This window comes from Nicotiana sylvestris, chromosome 12 (assembly GCF_000393655.2).
Source record: "Nicotiana sylvestris chromosome 12, ASM39365v2, whole genome shotgun sequence".
Taxonomy (NCBI): domain Eukaryota; kingdom Viridiplantae; phylum Streptophyta; class Magnoliopsida; order Solanales; family Solanaceae; genus Nicotiana; species Nicotiana sylvestris.
Window position 1 is genome coordinate 52,551,952 of NC_091068.1, and position 20,442 is coordinate 52,572,393.

At 41.1% G+C, this 20,442-nt stretch overlaps 1 protein-coding gene across 1 annotated transcript; it reads left to right on the forward strand.

Moving 5' to 3' along the window:
- Positions 1 to 8,995: 8,995 nt before the first annotated feature.
- On the forward strand, positions 8,996 to 11,953 carry LOC138883032 (uncharacterized). Its single transcript, XM_070163691.1, has 3 exons — positions 8,996 to 9,260; positions 9,419 to 9,619; positions 11,907 to 11,953. The coding sequence occupies exons 1-3, from the start codon at positions 8,996 to 8,998 to the stop codon at positions 11,951 to 11,953; spliced, it is 513 nt and encodes a 170-aa protein (XP_070019792.1).
- The last annotated feature ends 8,489 nt before the right edge of the window (positions 11,954 to 20,442 follow it).

Consider the following 20,442-nt stretch of genomic DNA (forward strand, 5'->3'; position numbering starts at 1 on the left):
TCAAATTAAACTCAAAATCCCAAAATTGGCCAAACCCGACCCCCGAGCCCATGTCTCGGAGTTTGATAAAAATCACAACACTAGAATCCTTATCCATCCACGAGTCTATACATACCAAGATCATCAAAATCGGACCTCAAATGGCCTCTCAAATCCCCAATTTAGCTCTCTAATTTCAAGCCCTAATTTCCCGATTTCTTCTCTAATTTTCCAACTAGTTTCATGATTAAACAATGGAATAATCACTATAAACACAAGATACAAAGCCCAAGTAGCTCACCTCTCGGGAAACACTTGATTCCCTCTTGAAGTCACAGCTTGGAGCTCCAAAATCGACCAAAAATGGTGGAAGAATGACCAAAATTCACGAAGTCCACAATATATACTTTCTGCCCAGAGGTACCGCATCTACGGTCAAAATGTCGCTTCTGCGACACCTCACCTGCGAAAATCCATCGCAGGTGCGGTTCCCACTTATGCCCTCTGAAACCGCTTCTGCGATCACAACACCGCACTTGCGGTCTCGCAGGTGCGCTTCACTATCCGCACCTGCGCCTCCGGCCTCAACTTTTTAATGTCCCGCATCCGTGATTCATCTTCCACATATGCGATCATCGCAACTGTGGTTCCCTCTCCGCAGGTGTAGAAATATTAGAAGTAGCAACTTCAGCTGCCTTATTCCTCATCCAAGCTCTCCGTTAACCATCCGAAATCATCCCAAGTAATAATATGAACAAGTCACATATCACCATTCAAACTTATTCCAACCTTCAAACACTCAAAACAATATTAAAACATTAAATCACCCTCGAATTCAAGCCTAAGGATTTCCAAACTTCCGAATTTCGCAAACGATGCCAAAACCTATCAAACCTCGTTCGAAAAACCTGAAATTTTGCACACACATCACAAATGACACAACAAACCTACTCCAATTTCTGGAATCCCATTCCGACCCCCATATCAAAATTTCCACTACCGACCAGAAAACACCAAATTTTTAATTTCACCAATTCAAGCCTAAGTCTACCACGAACCTCCAAAATACATTCCGAACATGCTCTTAAGTCCAAAATCACCCAACGGAGCTAACCAAATCATAAAAATTCAAATCTGATATCGAATACTAAGAATTCAAGAATTGGTCAAACCTTTCAAATTTAAAGCTTCAAGCTAAGAATTATTCTTCCATATCTATTCCTATTAACCTAAAAACCACACCCGACGATTTACATAAGTCATAATACATCATACGGGGCTAGTCATGCCCGAGAACTGGTGAGCAAAGTACAAATGCGTCACGACCCAAATCGGAGAGCCGTAACGGGCACCCAATGCCTTACCCAACCGAGTACCAACGAAACATATCTTTCTTATCATACTATCATAGGTAAATGGGTCGGAAGGGCCGTCATGATATAATCGGAATAAAACATAAGGGAACACTTGACATAGGACGACCCAACATGTAATACAACTTATACATGTTACATACGGTCCTATAAGACCAAAATGAACACTCGTACTGTGAACATAGGCCGACATTGCCATACAATCTTACATATACATGATATCTGTCTACAAGCCTCTAAGAGTACATACACATCATAAAGGTCGGGACAATGCCCCGCCTTACCAATCAATACATGTCCAAATCATATTGACCAAATAGGCAACTCCGAAGCAAGTGGAGTGTACCAACACCTTCTGCAGAGCAGATAGCCAACTAGAAGGACTGTCAATGTAACGACCCGACTGGTCATTTTGCTTTCTAGAACCTTGTTCCCTTAAATAAAACTTGCCACAATTGCTTTGACTAATTTACAACCTGCGGGGATGGTTGGTTCGGGATTTGGAAGAGTTTAGGTTGAAATATGCTCATTTGACTCCTTAGGATTTTCTTAAAAGACTAAGTTTGACTTTGGTCAACATTTTTAGCAAACAGATCCGGATTCGTATTTTTACGGTCCCGGAGGGTCCGTAGGAAAATATGGGACCTAGGAGTATGCCCGAAATTGAATTCCGAGGTCCCTAGCCCGAGTAATAAATTTTTATTAGAAATTGTTAAACTGAAATTCTAAGGATTTAAAGAAAACTAATTAATGATTGATTCCATTGGTATCCGGATCGTATGTTGGTTCTATAGCCCAAAACAGGTCCGATATATCATTTAAGACTTGCCCGCAAAATTTGGTGTCAATCCGAGTAGTTTTAGGGCGTTTCGGCTCGTTAGAGGAAAATTAAGAACTTGAAGTTCATAAGTTTGATTCATTTGGTTTTAGGGGGTGATTCTTAGATTTAGCGTAGTTTCAGGCGTTCAAAAGATTTGAGTAGGTCTGTCTCATGATTTCAGACTAGTCGGTATGTTCGGGCAGGGCCCGGGAGCCCCGAGCGTCAAACAGATGAGGCTCGAGTGAAGTAGGGAATCTGGAGAAGTGCTGAAGCATCTGCTTCTGTCATAACCACACCTGCAGTTGGTCGACCACAGGTCTGAAACCGCAGAAGCGGTCGTAGCCTCGCAGATGCGACCCAGAGCTGGCCAGGCCAAACCACAGAAGCAGCTCCCTAGCCGAAAAAGCGTCTACGCAGATGTGGGTTTCAGACTGCATAAGCGGTCCCAGCCTTTTTAGCCAATTCCGCAGATGCGGTCTCCTCCCGCAGATGCGGTCCCTTAACCACATATGGGGAAACTGCTGAAGCAATGAGCTTCATTTAAGTCGAGCTCCAACCATTTTTGACCATTTGACACTCGGGTATTGTGCGATTTTGGAGCTCTTGAGAAGGGATTTCCACATATCATCGTGAGGTAAGTTCATCCCCCTTATTTCTAAGTTTAACACTCGAGTTTTGGGTAGATTAGCACCTTAAGATTTGGAGAAATCAAGGGGTCAGAGCTAGACCTAGGGTTTTAATAAAACATAGATTTTACCACGAAATTGGTTATGAAATGAATTAAAAATCATATATTATTGATCCTTAGGTTATAGAGAACAACTTCCGTCAAAAAATTTAGGAATCCGGACACGTGGGCCCGGGGTGGGATTCTAGGAAACTTGTGCTAAAGGTTGGGAAAGTGCTTAAATAACTAGAATTTGATCTTGTGAGTTTATATTGAGTAGTTCCTACCTCATTTAACTAGTTTGGGATCGTTCAGCTCCGAATTGAGGGCTTGGGCTCGTTCTTGGTATTGGAAGTGCACTTTGGAGCGAGGTGAGTCTCCTTTCTAACCTTGTACGAGGGAATCGTCCCCATAGGTGTAATAATTGAATTAATTGCCATTATATGCGGAGGCTACGTATGCACTAGGTGACGAGTGTCCGTGCGTAGCTACTATTATGTTAAGTCCGGTTAGTATAGGACCCGAAAGAATGCTCTATGTGATATTCTTGTAACATGATGATAAATTAGGATTCGTAAAAATTATGTTGAATAAGGTAAATGAGTCTAGTAAGAGGAACCTTATCTGCTTGGTTTTTTAAAAAAGAATTTGAATATTCCTGTGAATAACTACTCCTCAGATATACATTATTGTCTGCTTTTTGATGAGTTTATTATATTTGACCGCGTCGCACGTATGATTCGCGAGCGGGGTAATAGATGTATCTATGGTTCGCACCGTTCAACCCTCGGCAGTGTACAATTTACTTTTATGTTGGATCGGGCCGTACGTCCCTCGGTGTTACTTGTGCATGCTTTACTTAGTATTTTTCTGTGGACTGAGCTTCGTATATGCCTTGGAACATGAATGGATACTCATGATATTATTTGGAAAAAGAATTGTTGTTCCTTACCATGATATGTTATTTAATTGTGCTACCCATGCTTAGTATAAATTCTTTCTCATATTATTTGACCCTAGTAAGTATCAAGTCGACCTCTTGTCTCTACTTCTTCAAGATTAGACGGGATACTTACTGGGTACATATTGTTTATGTACTCATACTACATTTCTGTACTTAATTATATAGGATTTGAGGTAGGCGTCTCTGGTTATCAGTCTGGAGCGCATCCCTGGGCGGATTTCGAGACTTCTACGGTGAGTTGCTTCCCTTTCCATGCTGTTCAACAGGCTGAAGGAGTCTCTCTTATGTATTTTTGCTGTCTATTCTGTTTCGGACAGTAGGATAGTGTGATTCTTTTATATATTCTACTAGTTGCCCACAGCTTGTGACACCAGGTCTTGGCACACATATTAGTAGACTATTATTTTTTATTGTATAATTATTAATGGATGTTGCATATTATCACTAGCTTTTAATTGCAGATTAAGAAAAATGTTGTAACTATTTTGGTAATAAAATAAGAATTTACTAATACTTCCGCGTGGCTTGCCTGACAACGGTGTTGGGCGCCATCATGACCTATTATGGAAAATGGGTCATGACAACATGGTATCAGAGCACTAGGTTCACGTAGGTCTCACAATTCATTGGCAAACCTAATAGAATCTTGTGGATCGGTACGGAGACGTATCTATGTATCTTCGAGAGGCTATAAGGTGTTAGGAAAAACTACTCTTTATTCATTTTCTATCATGCAGTGGTTGTTATACTAAATTTACCTCTTCTATTCTCTCACAGATGGTGAGGACACACAAGGTTGATGTTCCAGACCTGGGCGGAGCTGCTCCCCCCGTTGCTAGCGGCCGAGGTAGGGACCGGGGGAGGGCACCGGCCCCGAGGTAAGGGACAAGGGCGTCTTAGAGTTATCCCAGTAGTACCACCAGCAGATCCCGCGGGAGATCCTATCATCGAGAAGCAGGGTAAGGTGCCCGCAGCTGAGCCTACCCCGACGGACTTTATGACAACACCGGGATTCCAGGAGGTCATGGGCCGTATACTGCTATTCATGGATTCTATGACTCAGGTTGGTTTATTCCCAGCAAATCCAGCTATATCACAGGCTGGAGGGGGAGCACATACCCCTACTACTCAGGCTCCTAGACATGCAGCTGCAGTGTATCAGACTTTGGGTGCACTACCAGCAGATGGGGCCCATCCAGTTGTTGTAGTGGCGCCCCAGCCCAAACCAGTTGCGGACGGGTGACCTGCAGAAGTTGTTGAACAGATGGACTAGACTTAACCCTCCTATCTTTGAGGGTGAGCATCATGAGGATGCCCAGGACTTCATAGATAGGTGTAGGGATAAACCACACAACATGAGGATATTGGAGTTGTATGGGCTTGACTTCACTACTTTCAGCTAGAGGGCATGGCCCGTAGATGGTGGTAGTCTTATGTTCTTGGCAGGACAACAGGTTCCCCTCCCCTCACTTGGGGTCAGTTTACACAGTTATTCTTGGATATGTATATTCCACCCTCTAAGAGGGAAGAGCTGCGGTACCAGTTTGAGCATCTTGAGCAGGGTCAGATGTTTGTGACCGATTATGAGGTGATGTTTTCTGAGTTGTCTCGCCATACACTCATGATACTTCCCACAGATGCAGAGAGAGTGCGGAGATTTGTTGCAGGGTTGCACCCCGGTATTCGAGCTAGTATGGCCCGAGAGGTGGAGATAGGTACTGAGTACTAGCTAGTGGTAGAGATTGCTCGCAGGATTGAGGGGTATCGCCAGAGGCATAGAGAGCAGATTCAGCAGGATAAGAGGGACCGATTTTTGGGAGAGTTCAGAGGCACCCCAGTTAGGGGTAGAGGTCACTTTGGGAAGGGTCAGCCTAGCAGACCCCCGTATTCAGCACCACCACCCCCCTCCCCGATGTGCTCTAGTGAGACCTTATTTCAGTGCGATGCCAGAGAGTTCATAACGCCCACCAGTTATTCAGGGTTCCTCCGGCGGGTATTCTAGTTATTGGGATTCTTCTAGTGCTCACTTCAGTGCCATTCTAGAGAGTTCATATTGCCCACCATCCATCAGGGTTCCTCCAATGGGTATTCGGGTCAGCAGGCTCAAACTTCAGGGCAGCAGGCTATGGTACTGAGAGTGTGCTACGAGTGTGGAGATCCGGGTCACATGAAGAAGACCTGCCCCAGACTTCGGGGCAAGGCAGTGCAGCAGGGTCAGCAGCCTATGATTTGAGCAGCGGCTGCCCCGCCACCTAAAGGTGGAGGGCAGACTGGCAGGGGCCGTCCTAGAGGTGGAGGCTAGGGAGAGGTCAGCCAGATATTGCTCAGTCAGGTGGAGGCCAGCCAGCCGGCGCTCCAACCAGATTCTTTGCCCTTCCGGCTAGGCCAGATGCATTATCCTTAGATGCCATCATCACATGTATTATTTCCATTGGTTGTAGAGATGATTCAGTATTATTTGATCCAGGGTATACTTATTCATATGTATCATCTCTGTTTGCTCGTTTCCTGGTTATTTCTCCTGAGCCTTTGGGCATTCTGATTCATGTGTCCACCCCTGTGGGCAATTCTGTGGTTGTTGATCGGATCTACCAGTCCTGTGTGGTCACATACTATGGTTTCAAGACTAGAGCGGATCTCCTATTGCTTGACATGATCGACTTTGAGGTCATCTTGGGCATGGATTGGTTATCTCCATATCACACCGTCTTAGATTGCCATGCCAAGACTATATCATTAGCGATGCCAGGGTTACCGATGATGGAGTAGAAGGGTTCCACAGTTGATACATCTAGTTGGGTTATCTCTTTTCTGAAGGCTCGGCAAATGGTCGAGAAGGGGTGTTTGACATATTTGGCTTACGTTTGGGATACTACCGAAGAGTCTCCGATGATTGATTCAGTTCTAGTAGTTCGAGAGTTCACCGATGTGTTTCCTTCTAATCTTCCTGGCATGCCACCGAATCGTGATATTGATTTTTGTAGTGATATGGCTCTAGGCACCCAGCCTATATCTATCCCACTGTACCATATGGCTCCCAAAGAGTTGAAGGAATTGAAGGAGCAGCTTGAGGAGTTGTTAGCAACGGGGTTTGTTAGGCCCAGTATATCACCTTGGGGTGCACCAGTGTTGTTTGTGAAGAAGAAGGATGGGATTATGCGGATGTACATTGATTACTGCTAGTTGAACAAAGTCACCATCAAGAACAAGTATACGTTGCCTCGTATCGATGACTTGTTTGACCAGTTTCGCGGTGCTAGGGTGTTCTCCAAGATTTAATTGAGGTCATGGTATGATCAGCTGAAGATTCGGGACTCGAATGTTCCGAAGACTGCATTCCAGACTAGATATGGCGATTATGAGTTCCTGGTGATGTCCTTTGGCTTGACTAATGCCCCAACAACATTCATGGACTTGATGAATAGGGTATTCAGGCCTTACATTGATTCATTTGTCGTCATCTTCATTGACGACATCTTGATATACTCCCATAGCCTGGGGGAGACAAGCAGCATTTGAGATTAGTGCGTCAGACCTTACGAGAGTAGAAGCTATATGCTAAGTTCTCTAAGTGTGAGTTCTGGCGGGAGTCAGTGGCATTCTTGGGGCATATTGTGTTAGGAGAGGGTATTAAAGTGGATCCCAAGAAGATTGAGGCAGTTCAGAGTTGGCCATGCCCTACCTTAGTGACTGAGATTAGGAGTTTCCTGAGGTTAGTAGGTTATTACAGACGATTAGTGCAGGGCTTTTCATCTATTGCATCACCACTGACTAGATTGACCCAGAAGGGTGCTCTTTTCCATTGGTCCGATGATTGTGAGGCGAGTTTTCAGAAGGTCAAGACAGCCTTGACTATAGCACCAGTTCTTGTGTTGCCTTCTGGTTTAGGGATGTATACGGTGTATTATGATGCTTCGCGCATTGGATTGGGGTGTGTATTAATGCAGGAGGGGCGAGTTATTGCCTATGCTTCGCGCTAGCTGAAGGTTCATGAGAAGAATTATCCTGTGCACAATCTAGAGTTGGCCGTGATCGTTCATGCTCTTAAGATATAAAGGCATTATCTGTATGGGGTGTCATGTGAGGTTTATAAGGATCATCGCAGCTTACAGCATTTGTTCAAATAGAGGAATCTTAATTTAAGGCAGCGCAGGTGGCTTGAGTTACTAAAGGATTATGACATCACCATTCTTTATCATCTGGGCAAGGCAAATGTGGTCGTAGATGACTTAAGCAGAAAGGCAGAGAGTATGGGTAGCTTGGCATTCATTCCAGCAGAGGAGAGAACACTAGCTTTAGCCATTCAATCCATGGCTAACAGACTTGTAAGGTTGAACATTTCGGAGCCCAGCCGAGTCCTTACGTGTTTTGTTGCTTAGTCTTCATTATTGGGGTAGATCAAGGATCGGCAGTTTGATGATCCACATTTGGCAGTTCTTAGAGAGACGGTGCTTCAGGGAGGTGCCAAGGAGGTTTCTATTGGAAAAAATGGTATTTTGCGGCTCCAGGGTCATCTATGTGTTCCTAATATTGATGGTCTGAGGGAGAGGATACTCGATGAGGCACACAGTTTGCGGTATTCCATTCATCTAGGAGCTATAAAGATGTATCGTGACTTGAGGCAGCATTACTGGTGGTAGAGGATGAAGAAAGACATAGTAGAGTATGTGGCTAGGTGTTTGAATTGCCATCAGGTCAAGTATGAACACTAGAGGCCGGGTGACCTACTTCAGTAGATGCCTATACCAGAGTGGAAGTGGGAGCGCATCACCGTGGATTTCATAGTTGGGTTGCCACGGACTTTGCGGAAGTTTGATACAGTATGGGTCATTATTGACAGGAAGACCAAGTCGGCCCACTTTATTCCAGTGGCGACTACTTATATAGCAGAGAGGTATGCTCAGATTTACATTCAGGAGATAGTCCAGTTGCATGGTGTGCCTGTTTCCATCATATCAGATAGAGGCCCTCAGTTTACTTCCCATTTCTGGAGTGCTGTTCAGAGTGAGTCAGGGACCCGTGTAGAGCTCAGCACAACATTCCATCCTCAGACCGATGGACAGTCGGAGCGGATAGTTCAGATCTTGGAGGACATTATTAGAGCAAGTGTGATTGACTTTAGAGGGTAGTGGGATCAGTTCTTGCCTTTGGCAGAGTTTGCGTACAACAACAGCTATCAGTCCAGCATAGAGATGGCTCCATACGAGGCTTTATATGGTCGACGTTATCGTTCTCCTATCAGGTGGTTTGAGCCCGGTGAGGCTAAGTTATATGGTACAGATTTGGTACAAGATGCCTTGGACAAGGTAAAGTTGATCCAGGAGAGGCTTCGCACAGCTCAGTATAGACAGAAGAGTTACACGGATCTGAAGGCGCGTGATGTGTCGTTTATGGTTGGCGAGAAGGTCCTCTTGAAAGTCTCGCCAATGAAGGGTGTCATGAGATTCGGGAAGAAGGGCAAGCTGAGCCCGAGGTTTATTGGCCCATTTGAGGTGTTGAGGCGAGTTGGGGAGGTTGTTTACGAGCTTGCTTTACCCCCCAGCTTATCAGAGTTCATCTAGTTTTTCATGTATCGATGCTTCGGAAGTATGATGCCGACTTTTCCAATGTGTTAGACTTCAGTACTATTCAACTGGATGAGAGTTTGGGTTATGAGGAGGAGCCAGTTGCCATTATTGATAGACAGGATCACCAGTTGAGATCCAGGAGAATTTCTGTGGTGAGGGTCCAGTGGAGGGGCCAACCAGTCAAGGAGGCGAACAGGGAGTCCGAGGAGGACATGCGGAACAGTTATCCACATTTATTCAGCAAATCAGGTACTTTTCTATGTTCATTCGAGGACGAACGTTTGTTTAAGAGGTGGAGAATGTAACGACCCGACTGGTCGTTTTGCTTTCTATAATCCAGTTCCCTTAAATAAAACTTCCCACGCTTGCTTTGACTAATTTACGACCTGCGGGGATGGTTGATTCGGTATTTGGACGAGTTTGGGTTGAAATATGCTCATTTGACTCCTTAGGATTTTCTTAAAAGGTTAAGTTTGACTTTGGTCAACATTTTTAGCAAACGGACCCGGATTTGTATTTTGACAGTCCCGTAGGGTCCATAGGAAATTATAGGACCTAGGCGTATGCTCGGAATCGAATTCCGAGGTCCCTAGCCCGAGTAATGAATTTTTATTAGAAATTGTTAAACTGATATTCTACGAATTTAACGAAAACTAATTAATGATTGGTTCCATGGGTATCAGGCTCGTATGCTGGTTTCGGAGACCGGTATAGGTCCGGTATATCATTTAAGACTTGCCCACAAAATTTGGTGTCAATCCGAGTAGTTTTAGGGTGTTTCGGCTCGTTAGAGGAAAATTAAGAACTTGAAGTTCATAAGTTTGATTCATTTGGTTTTAAGGGTGATTCTTAGATTTAGCTTAGTTTCAGGCATTCCAAAGGTTCGAGTAGGTCTGTCTCGTGATTTCAGACTTGTCGATATGTTCGGGTGGGGCCCGGAGCCCCGAGGGTCAAATGGACGAGGCTCGAGTGAAGTTGGAATTTGGAGAAGTGCTGAAGCATCTGCTTCTATCATAACTGCACCTGCGGTTGGTCGATCACAGGTGCGAGACCGTAGAAGTGGTCCTAGCCTCGCAGATGCGGCACGGAGCTGGCCAGGCCAAACTACAGAAGTGGCTCCCTAGCTGCAGAAACGTCTACATAGATGCGGCTTCTAGACCGCAGAAGTGGTCCCAGCCCTTTTAGCCAATTCCGCAGATGCGGTCTCCTCTCATAGATGTGGGACCGCAGATGTGGTCCCCTGACCGTAGATGCGGAAACTTCTGAAGCAGTGAGCTTCATTTAAGTCGAGCTCCAGCCATTTTTGACCATTTGGCACTTGGGTATTGAGCGATTTTGGAGCTCTTGAGAAGGGATTTCCACATAGCATGGTGAGGTATGTTCATCCCCCTTATTTCTAAGTTTAACACTCGAGTTTTGGGTTGGTTAACACCTAAAGATTTGGAGAAATCAAGGGGTTAGAGCTAGACCTAGGGTTTTAATAAAACTTAGATTTTACACCGAAATTGGTTATGAAATGAATAGAAATCATATATTATTTATCCTTAGGTTATAGAGAACAACATTCTTTGAAAAATTTCGGAATCCAGACACGTGTTCCTAGGGTCTGATTCTAGGAAACTTGTGTTAGAGGTTTGGAAAGTGCTTAAATAGCTAGAATTTGATCTTGTGAGTTTATATTGAGTAGTTCCTACCACATTTAACTAGTTTGGGATCGTTCGACTCCGAATTGAGGGCTTGGGCTCGTTCTTGGTATTGGAAGTGCACTTTGGAGCGAGGTGAGTCTCCTTTCTAACCTTGTAAGAGGGAATTGTCCCCATATGTGTTATAATTGAATTAAATGCCATTATATGATGGGTCTACATACGTACTAGGTGACGAGAGTCCGTGTGTAGCTACTATTATGTTAAGTCCGGGTAGTCTAGGACCCGAAAGCATGCTCTATGTGATATTCTTGTAACTTGATGATAATTCGGATTCGTATAAATTATGTTGATTAAGGTAAATGAGACTAGTAAGAGGCACCTTATCTGCTTGGTCTTTTAAAAGAGAATTTGAATATTCCTGTGAATAACTACTCCTCAGATATACATTATTGTCTGCTTGTTGATGAGTTTATTATATTTGACCGCGTTGCACGTGTGATTTGCGAGCGGGATAATAGATGCATATATGGTTCACGTCGTTCGATCCTCGGCAGTGCACATTTTACTTTTATGTTGGATCGGGCCGTACGTCCCTCGATGTTACTTGCACATGCTTTACTTAGTATTTTTCTATGGACTGAGCTTCGTATATGCCTTGTAACGTAAATGGATACTCATGATATTATCTGGAAAAAGAACTGTTATTCCTTGCCTATGACATGTTAATTAATTGTGCTACCCATGCTTAGTATAAATTCTTTCTCATATTATTTGACCATTGTAAGTATCAAGTAGACCTCTCATCTCTACTTCTTCGAGATTAGACGGGATACTTACTGGGTACATACTGTTTATGTACTCATACTACATTTCTGTACTTAATTGTACAGGATCTAAGGCAGGCGTCTCTGGTTATCAGTCTGGAGCGCATCCCTGAGCGGATTTTGAAACTTCAACGGTGAGTTGCTTCCCTTCCCATGCTGTTCAGCAGCCTGAAGCAGTCTCTCTTATGTATTTTTACTATCTATTCTATTTCGGACAGTATGATAGTGTGATTTTTTTGTATATTCTAGTAGTTGCCCACAACTTGTGACACCAGGTCTTGGAACACACATTAGTAGACTATTATTTTTGATTATATAATTATTAATGGATGTTGCATATTATCACCAACTTTTAATTGCAGATTAAGAAAAATGTTGTAACGGTTTTGGTAAGCAAAATAATAATTTACTAATATTTCCGCGTGGCTTGCCTGACAAAGGTGTTGGGCGCCATCATGACCTATTATGGAAAATGGGTCATGACAGTCAACCTATCAATCGGGACCTGCGGGCATGAAACGCAGCGTCCCTAGGTAAAAGAGATGACCGTACGAATAAAGTACTGAGTATGTAAGGTAGGAAAGAATAAACAAGAATAGTAATGTAAAGAGAGATAGAGGAGATACAACTTGTAACATCTGAGTGTCTCTGGGGGCTACTGGCATGAAATGCATAATGCATATATATACATAAACCTTTGAAAATATACTCCTCTATGGGCATCATCATCATCATATCATACCCGGACTCAAAGAGGACTCGGTAAAAATGTACCAGACCATCATAAGGCTCGGTAGAATCATACCCAGCTACGTGGAGCTCGGTAAACCCAACTGATCTATGGTTGCACAATAGGTTCCATACCCGGCCGACTATAGCGCGGCTCGGTAGAGTAAAATAAATACTATATATAATGCATGCGAACTCATAGAATCACGTTCTAAACCTTTCGGTGTGACTTAAGGTCGTTTCAGCTTCGATTAACATTATGGACATCCATACTCTCAATATGAACCTCAGTAGGATTCTAGGATCATGCACACTTGCTTAGAATAACTTTATAGGGAAAGAACAACATGAACAACCTTAGTTCCTAGGAGTAGATCCGTTATGAAATAGCGCATTCATTTCACTTTAGATCATACCAAAAGAAAGAAGGATGTGCCTTAACATACCTTAAACACATTGAGTCCTTAATCCCTTACAAGAAACTCTTCAAACAAGTCAACTCAATCTATCATAGTATAAGGAGATTCAAAATCAGTACTGAGCAAAGGCTAAGTCTGTAACTTAAGCTAGTAGCTCATTTACGTAAATTCGGGAAGCATCTCCCTGATAGCAAAGGTCTCCTATAATACCATATACCAAAAACAACAACCAAATAAATACATCAACATATAAATATCAATAGCAAGAAACCATATAACAACAACAAGTCACAACTACTTCATGACGAGCGACAAGCTCTGATTGGAATCTGTATAACCAATATCACCCCTTATAGACTTCTTACATTAATGTAACATCATAATTAACATGATAATGAATTAGTTCATCAATGATTCCACCATTATACCATATATTTATAACAAAGGAAATAATCAACAACTCCAACTATATTCAATTAGAAACTCTATTCACTAGTTCATGTCTAGTCCAACCATTTAACTTAATCAACATAAAGATAACCTTAAGAACCTGCAAGAACACAATACACATACCTCCTACAGTAGCTTCAAGTCGAAATCCAAGTTATATTTAGCTTACAACAGCCCTCAATAGCAATACAACACCATAGAAGTGACTTAAGTTAATCCAAGTATTTTCTTGTAGTTTATCATCCTAACAACTTAACCAATATACAATCTAGCTTAAGAACAATTAGTAGGCTATTATACACACCTTAGCCAGTAGCAAAAACTTGAAATTTCAGCACAAAACAGCCCACAACTATCCTCAATGACAACACAACCTCAAAGAGGTGTTATTCTTCACTTTTGATGTTGAAATATGGTGTAATCCATTTGCAACACTTGAAATAACCTAGGGTTAATATGAAAACCATGGGAGAGTATTTTACAAAAAATAAACCACTTAAAATGACTTCCTACATGAGTTGGAACCACCCAAAAATCAGCAACAACAAGAAGAACAAGAAACTTACTAGCGCCACGGGATTCCCGACACTTAATTTGTGTTGTTTGCCCTTTGTTGGGGTCTTGAATCATGAGAGAACTTTGAGAGAGTGTTTCTAGGGTTCTAAGGTATGAATATACTGAAAATAATGACTTAAAACGGGGTTGAGGCATCTTATGTATATCCATATGTCTTAAACCGCCTATGTGGGCCCCAAAGAGAGCCGCTTGGTGCAGTCTCGCAAAAACGCGAATATCTCTCTAGTACGATATCGTATCGACAAACGGTTTAATGATTTAGAAACTAGACTCGTAGATTTTCAATTTTATATGTGGATAATCCTTAAATTCCAAGTATATTGGGAGAAAAGTGCATCTACATTTGACCTAAATTTCAGCACATTGTGAATGCAACTTGTGATGACCTTTGCCAACTTTTGTTCCACAACTCGCTTGACTTAGAAAAATAACACATGACTATCATACGACTAAAATAAATCATAACTTAACCTCCTTATCATGTTAGTCATCCTAGTCTCACCCCAAAAGTATATGTTATAACATTCCAAACTTGTCGACTTTCGACGAAACTTATTGTTTTCAGTTCGTTTAGCATCTAAGCTTTCCAACCCTTTTGGTACTTATAATTCATGATCTTAAAGATTTGTAACCTCCAAGATAAAATGATGAACTTACGTTATGTACTTTCAAAAACGATCTCATTTCCGATCTTATATCAATTGGTTTATGACGTATTCTCACGTACGAAAACATGGGACGTAACATCATTCCCCCCTTTGGAACATTCTTCCTCGAATGTTGACTGATGCATTTATCAATCTCATAACTTGTAGCTCTTACGAATACTTTAATATTGTCCTTGACATCTAGGAAATTATTCTGTAAATAAATCTAAGGGCCAGGGTATTCCCCCCTTTCGGCCTCTTTCTCATACCACGACCTTTGATCGGAATTCTTCCAATCTCGTAACTGTTATTACCTTTTGTCATACATCATGTACAACCATGTACTTGTATGTGTGCCTATGCGACTCATCTCTCCTTTTTCCTCCAACTTTTAGCCAATCTCTAGGCCTCATTTGCTTGGTACTTTGTCGAACTTATGACTATTGCTATACCTTGCTTCATAGCCTCAGTTATCTATGCTTATGGTTTTACTACATCTAGGTAGGTCATACTATATCCTAAATCTTACTTCGATTTATTACTACCGAGGTCTGCTACCCAACTCCAAGTTACACTCTCACCGCTTATCCTATATGTATAAATCTAAGTCATTCAATACTTCCTTATTACCGTTCATCTAAATAATGGCATCATAATCTCCTCTCATACTTTGGATCTTTTATCCATCTATTTTGGATTCACCTTTCTATCGATCTATAATCTACCGTTGATAACTTGAAACCTCTTACATAATACATTGCCACTAGGTCTCACATCTCATCGGGGAACATCTGAAGTGGCTTTCCTTATCCACCTAGGGACGATACCATACTTCAATAACCGTATTTCATAGCATCCTAATGGTATTATTCTTATATAGGTATTCTAATCCCGTGCCATCCATGAAATCTCCTCTTTGAATCATTACTCAATTGAAGGCCTAAATATCACCCTTTTATAATTTACCACAATTACACCCTTATATTACAACCAGGGCAATATTCCATCTCTTCTAAATGCTCATAGTCTTAGACTCCTCCGTTCTAGTTCAAGCTATACTGAGCTTTTTGTAACATACATAAACCATCAACTCTCTTGTTTGATGGGCTTAATATCGAGGTCTTACCTATTCTTGTCAGCTTCAAACACACTTTTTCTTATCCTTACTCCCATATACCTAAAATCTTGTCACTCTTCCATACATTAGCTTGTGACCTACACATATCTATTTGTACTACTCACATCCTTCCTTTAACTTGCTAGCACCATAGATTTCCTTTTGTGCCTTCTCAGTTGTCTTTAAATGTAAGCAATTACTTTTTCTGGTCGTTCTGCCACTTGTTGCATGAATACTTGGCTTGTCTTATTGCCCATGAATACTATAATTTCCTGTACATCATATGATCTCAAACATCACCTTTGATTTTTTCCCCATTCATTAGCCATTATAGGTGCCACTTTCTTATGAAGTGCATCCAATGTTGTAGTGAGACTATTGTTACCAGACCAATTCTTCTTCAAGTTAATATGCTTAGGTTGAAGCCCTCCTCCTTATTTCCTGAGCTAATCTTTCGTGGTAGTACTTAGGGGAGATCCTCTAACTTCTGTAAAACTACATGTTTATTACATCGTGTACCCGAAGAAATTTTTGATGTTGTCACTCACCTATAATTATCCTTAGTTACTTATCTCCGCGCCCTTTTGCTCATAGGGTTGCTTCTGGACTAAAATTTTTGATGTCTTCCTAGTGGCCCCGTCTTTTATTTTCGTAACACTTATATGGTACCTTTAACAACCCCAACTCCTATTTGAATACTTCTCAAGTATTATGATGTCATATCTGCAAGATTAAATTCATTAGTTGGGGTTCACTATGGTTATCTTGCACAATCTGCTAATTTGTCTGTATCCTCTTGTCTAGCCATAACTAGGCTCTTCCTCAATCAATTTCTAACTACTTATTGGTCTATTCTCATATCTATATTCTATGTAATGTCTCTTGGGTTATGTCTTTTGTCTTAACTTACCTCTCGCATAGGCTCTTTATGTGTCAAGTGTTTATTCGCACTTATTTATCAATAACATCCTAGGCGGGAAACCTTACTACCTCTCACCAACATTGTACTTGCATAATGTTCTGGAGTTGTAACATATCTGTAGGATCTGAATAAATGCAACCTTATCCCTTTTGCATTTTTTTCCACATTCTTCCTTTATTATTACATAGTTACCTAAACCTCATATATCCTACTTAATACCATATCACACCATCTCCCCCTTTTAGGGGAGTACTAAAATTTAATGCAATGAAGATTTACCAATAAATGTTTTACCTCTTCATCTTTGGCGTCTTTCAACATCTTCATAGACTCTTACTTGCCTTGGGGTAACCCTTCTGTACCAGCGATAATTGAATTTCATACGCATGAAGGTGACACCCAGTGTAACTAGCACACTTAGTCCCTTAAGCTTAACTCTACTCACAGTGCTTGCTTTAGGTAAGCATCTTCTTGAATGACCTTTAAAGGCTATTCCTTTGTTGTCCATTCTATTACTGCCGGAACGCGGTCTCTAAAAAAATATCACGATATCGACTATTATCAAATCCTTCGGTCCCTAATTTATGTTTGATTTTATCTTGTTTACTAGACCATAATAATTTCTGTTACTAAAGGGGGTCTAGCTTAGCCTTCTGGTAATCACGTTGGACTCACCAACTCATTTCTCGAAATAAGGATATGACCTTTGGCCTATAATCTTTTATTATCTCAAGGCCTATCACCTCTTGTCTTTTCCTTCACTTGACTATAGACTCTATCATCATTTCATATTTTCATTTACTGTTATCACCTATTTATCACATCTTACTCATAATACTTTATTTACTCTCTTCTTATTCTCCTGTTAATATTTCTGTTTATCACATTATTCTGAAAACTTCAACAAAACATTCTTTCGCTTTTAGTCCCATTGCTCCATCCACTGGCTCTTCAGGCCGCCTAACATTCTCTCTTTATTAGGGATGGGAGCCATACAAAGGTACATATTTTATCTCTTCTAAGATTGTGCCGATCATCTAAATTTTTTGGACATTCTAGTATTTCATATCTTACTGTACTATTATTCTAGAGTGCACTATTGAGCTGTCTCACAAGGAGAACTATTACCACATTTGCAATATCTTTCGGAAATGTTAGCTAATAATAATAATCCATCTACCATTTTGGGTTACTTTAACCCCAATTTGATCTTGCTATCCCCTTATTCTCTTAAACTATATCTGTCATTTCCCATATGGCATAACTGAGATGGGCTTGGCCAATTGTACATACCTTTGTTATTGTTGAAGGTAACTCAAAATGCTTATATTTCTCTTCCTAAATTGCAAATACTAATAATCTTCATTTGCTAGGTACCTCGTATTCTTTTTCCAAGTTGCTTCTTTTACTTATTGAAACTTGTATCCACCTTATGATTCTCTTGTCGCTCTTTACCATATGGGTGGTTAGATATTCATGCCTTGGAGCTCCTTATCAAGAAGCTCACACATCTTAGTACACACATGACCTGTTGAAGACCTAACATTTTTGCATCATAAGCATGATGAAAAATCAAGTTCCTCTGATCAACTCTTCCATAACCACATTCAATCTCTTACCAACTGTTTTTGTGGATGTAGGTATCCTTGTATTATGAATAAAATAAAATTTAGGAGCTTGAATCCTTACAACTGAGCTCTACCACACGATATAGAGTAAGAAGAAAGAGTGACAGTCCTAAATACCTTGTAGCCTCCTGCTTATAAGTGTGGTGAACAACACACCCATAACCAAGACTCTACTAGACACGGCTTGTAGACCCCCTAGGACAGAACTACTCTGATACCACTTTTGTCACGACCCAAATCAAAGGGCCGCAATGGGCACCCGATGCCTTACCCAACTGAGTACCAATGTAACATATCTTTATTATCATACCATCATAGGTAAATGGGCCGGAAGGGCCGTCAAGATATAACCAGAATAAAACATATGGAAATACTTGACATAGGATGACCCAACATGTAATACAAACTTATATGTGTGACATACAGTCTTATAAGACCAAATTGAACACTCGTACACTGAATATAGGCCAACAAGGCCATACAATCTTTCATATACATGACATTTGTCTACAAGCCTCTAAGGGTACATACACATCATAAAGGTTAGGACAGGGCCTCGCCATACCAATCAATACATGTCCAAATCATAATGACCAAATAGGCAGTTCCAGAGCAAGTGGAGTGCACCAACACCTTACGCCGAGCTGATAGCCTAGTAGGAGGACTGTCAACCTATCAATCGAGACCTACATGCATGAAACGTAGCGTCCCCAAGCAAAAGGGACGTCAGTACAAATAAGTACCGAGTATATAAGGAAGGAAAACATAAAAACGAATAGTAATGTAAAGAGATATAGAGGAGATACAACCTTTAACATCTGAGTGCCTCTGGGGGATACTGACATGAAATGGATAATACATATATATACATAAAGTTTTAAAAACATACTCCTCTTTGGGAATCATTATCATCATATCGTACCCGCCTTAAAGAGGACTCGGTAAAAATGTACCCGGCCATCATAAGGCTCGGTAGAATCGTACCCGGCTACGTGGAGCTCGGTAAACCCAACTGATCAGTGGCTGCACAATAGGTTCCGTACCCGGCCGACTATAGCGCGGCTTGTTAGAGTAAAATAGATACTATATATAATGCATGCTAGATTCATGGAATCACGTTCTAAACCTTTCGGTGTGGCTTAACGTCGTTGAACCTTCGATTAACATTATGGACATCCATACCCTCAATATAAACCTCAAAAGGATTCGAGGATCATACACACTTTCTTAGAATAATTTTATAGGGAAAGAACAACATGGACAACCTTAGTTCCTAGGAGTAGATCCGTTATGAAATAGCATATTCATTTTACTTTAGGTCATGCCAAAAGAAAGAAAGATGTGCCTTAAACATACCTTAAATCCATTGAGTCCTTAATCCCTAACAAGCAACTCTTCAAACAAGTCAACTCAATCTATCATAGTATAAGGAGATTCAAAATCAGTGTTGAGCAAAGGCTAAGTCTGTAACTTAAGCTAGTAGCTCAGTTATGTAAATTCGGGCAGCATCTCCCCTGTAACAAGGGCCTTCTCCAATACCATATACCAACAAAAACAACCAGAGAAATCTGTCAACATATAAATATAAATAACAAGACACCATATAACAACAACAAGTCACAACTACTTCACGACGAGCGGCAAGCTCCGGTTGGAATCTGTATAACCCATATCACCCCTTATAGACCACTTACATTAACTTAACAACATTATTAACATGATAGTGAATTATTTCATCAATGATTCCACCATTATACCATATATTTGTAACAATGGAAACAATCCACAACTCCAACTATCTTCAATTAGAAACTTTAATCATTAATTCATGTCTAGTCTAACCTTTTAACTTAATCAACATTAAGATAACCTTAAGCACCTGCAAGAACACAATACACATACCTCCTACAGTTGCTTCAACTCAAAATCCAAGTTATATTTAGCTTACAACAGCCCTCAATGGCAATACAATACCATAGAAGTGACTTAAGCTAATCCAAGTATTATCTTGTAGTTTATCATCCTAAAAACTTAACCAATATACAATCTAGCTTAAGCACAATTAGTAGGCTGTTATACTCACCTTAGCCAGTAGAAACAACTTGAAATTTTAG

Bases quoted from the DNA above. Each gene is read 5' to 3' on its own strand.
- LOC138883032 (XM_070163691.1), top strand. From the start codon at position 8,996: ATGGCTCCATACGAGGCTTTATATGGTCGACGTTATCGTTCTCCTATC. The intron at 9,261-9,418 runs GCAAGCTGAGCC...CCAATGTGTTAG, and splicing joins CATGAGATTCGGGAAGAAGG to ACTTCAGTACTATTCAACTG. The intron at 9,620-11,906 runs GTACTTTTCTAT...TTAATTGTACAG, and splicing joins ACATTTATTCAGCAAATCAG to GATCTAAGGCAGGCGTCTCT.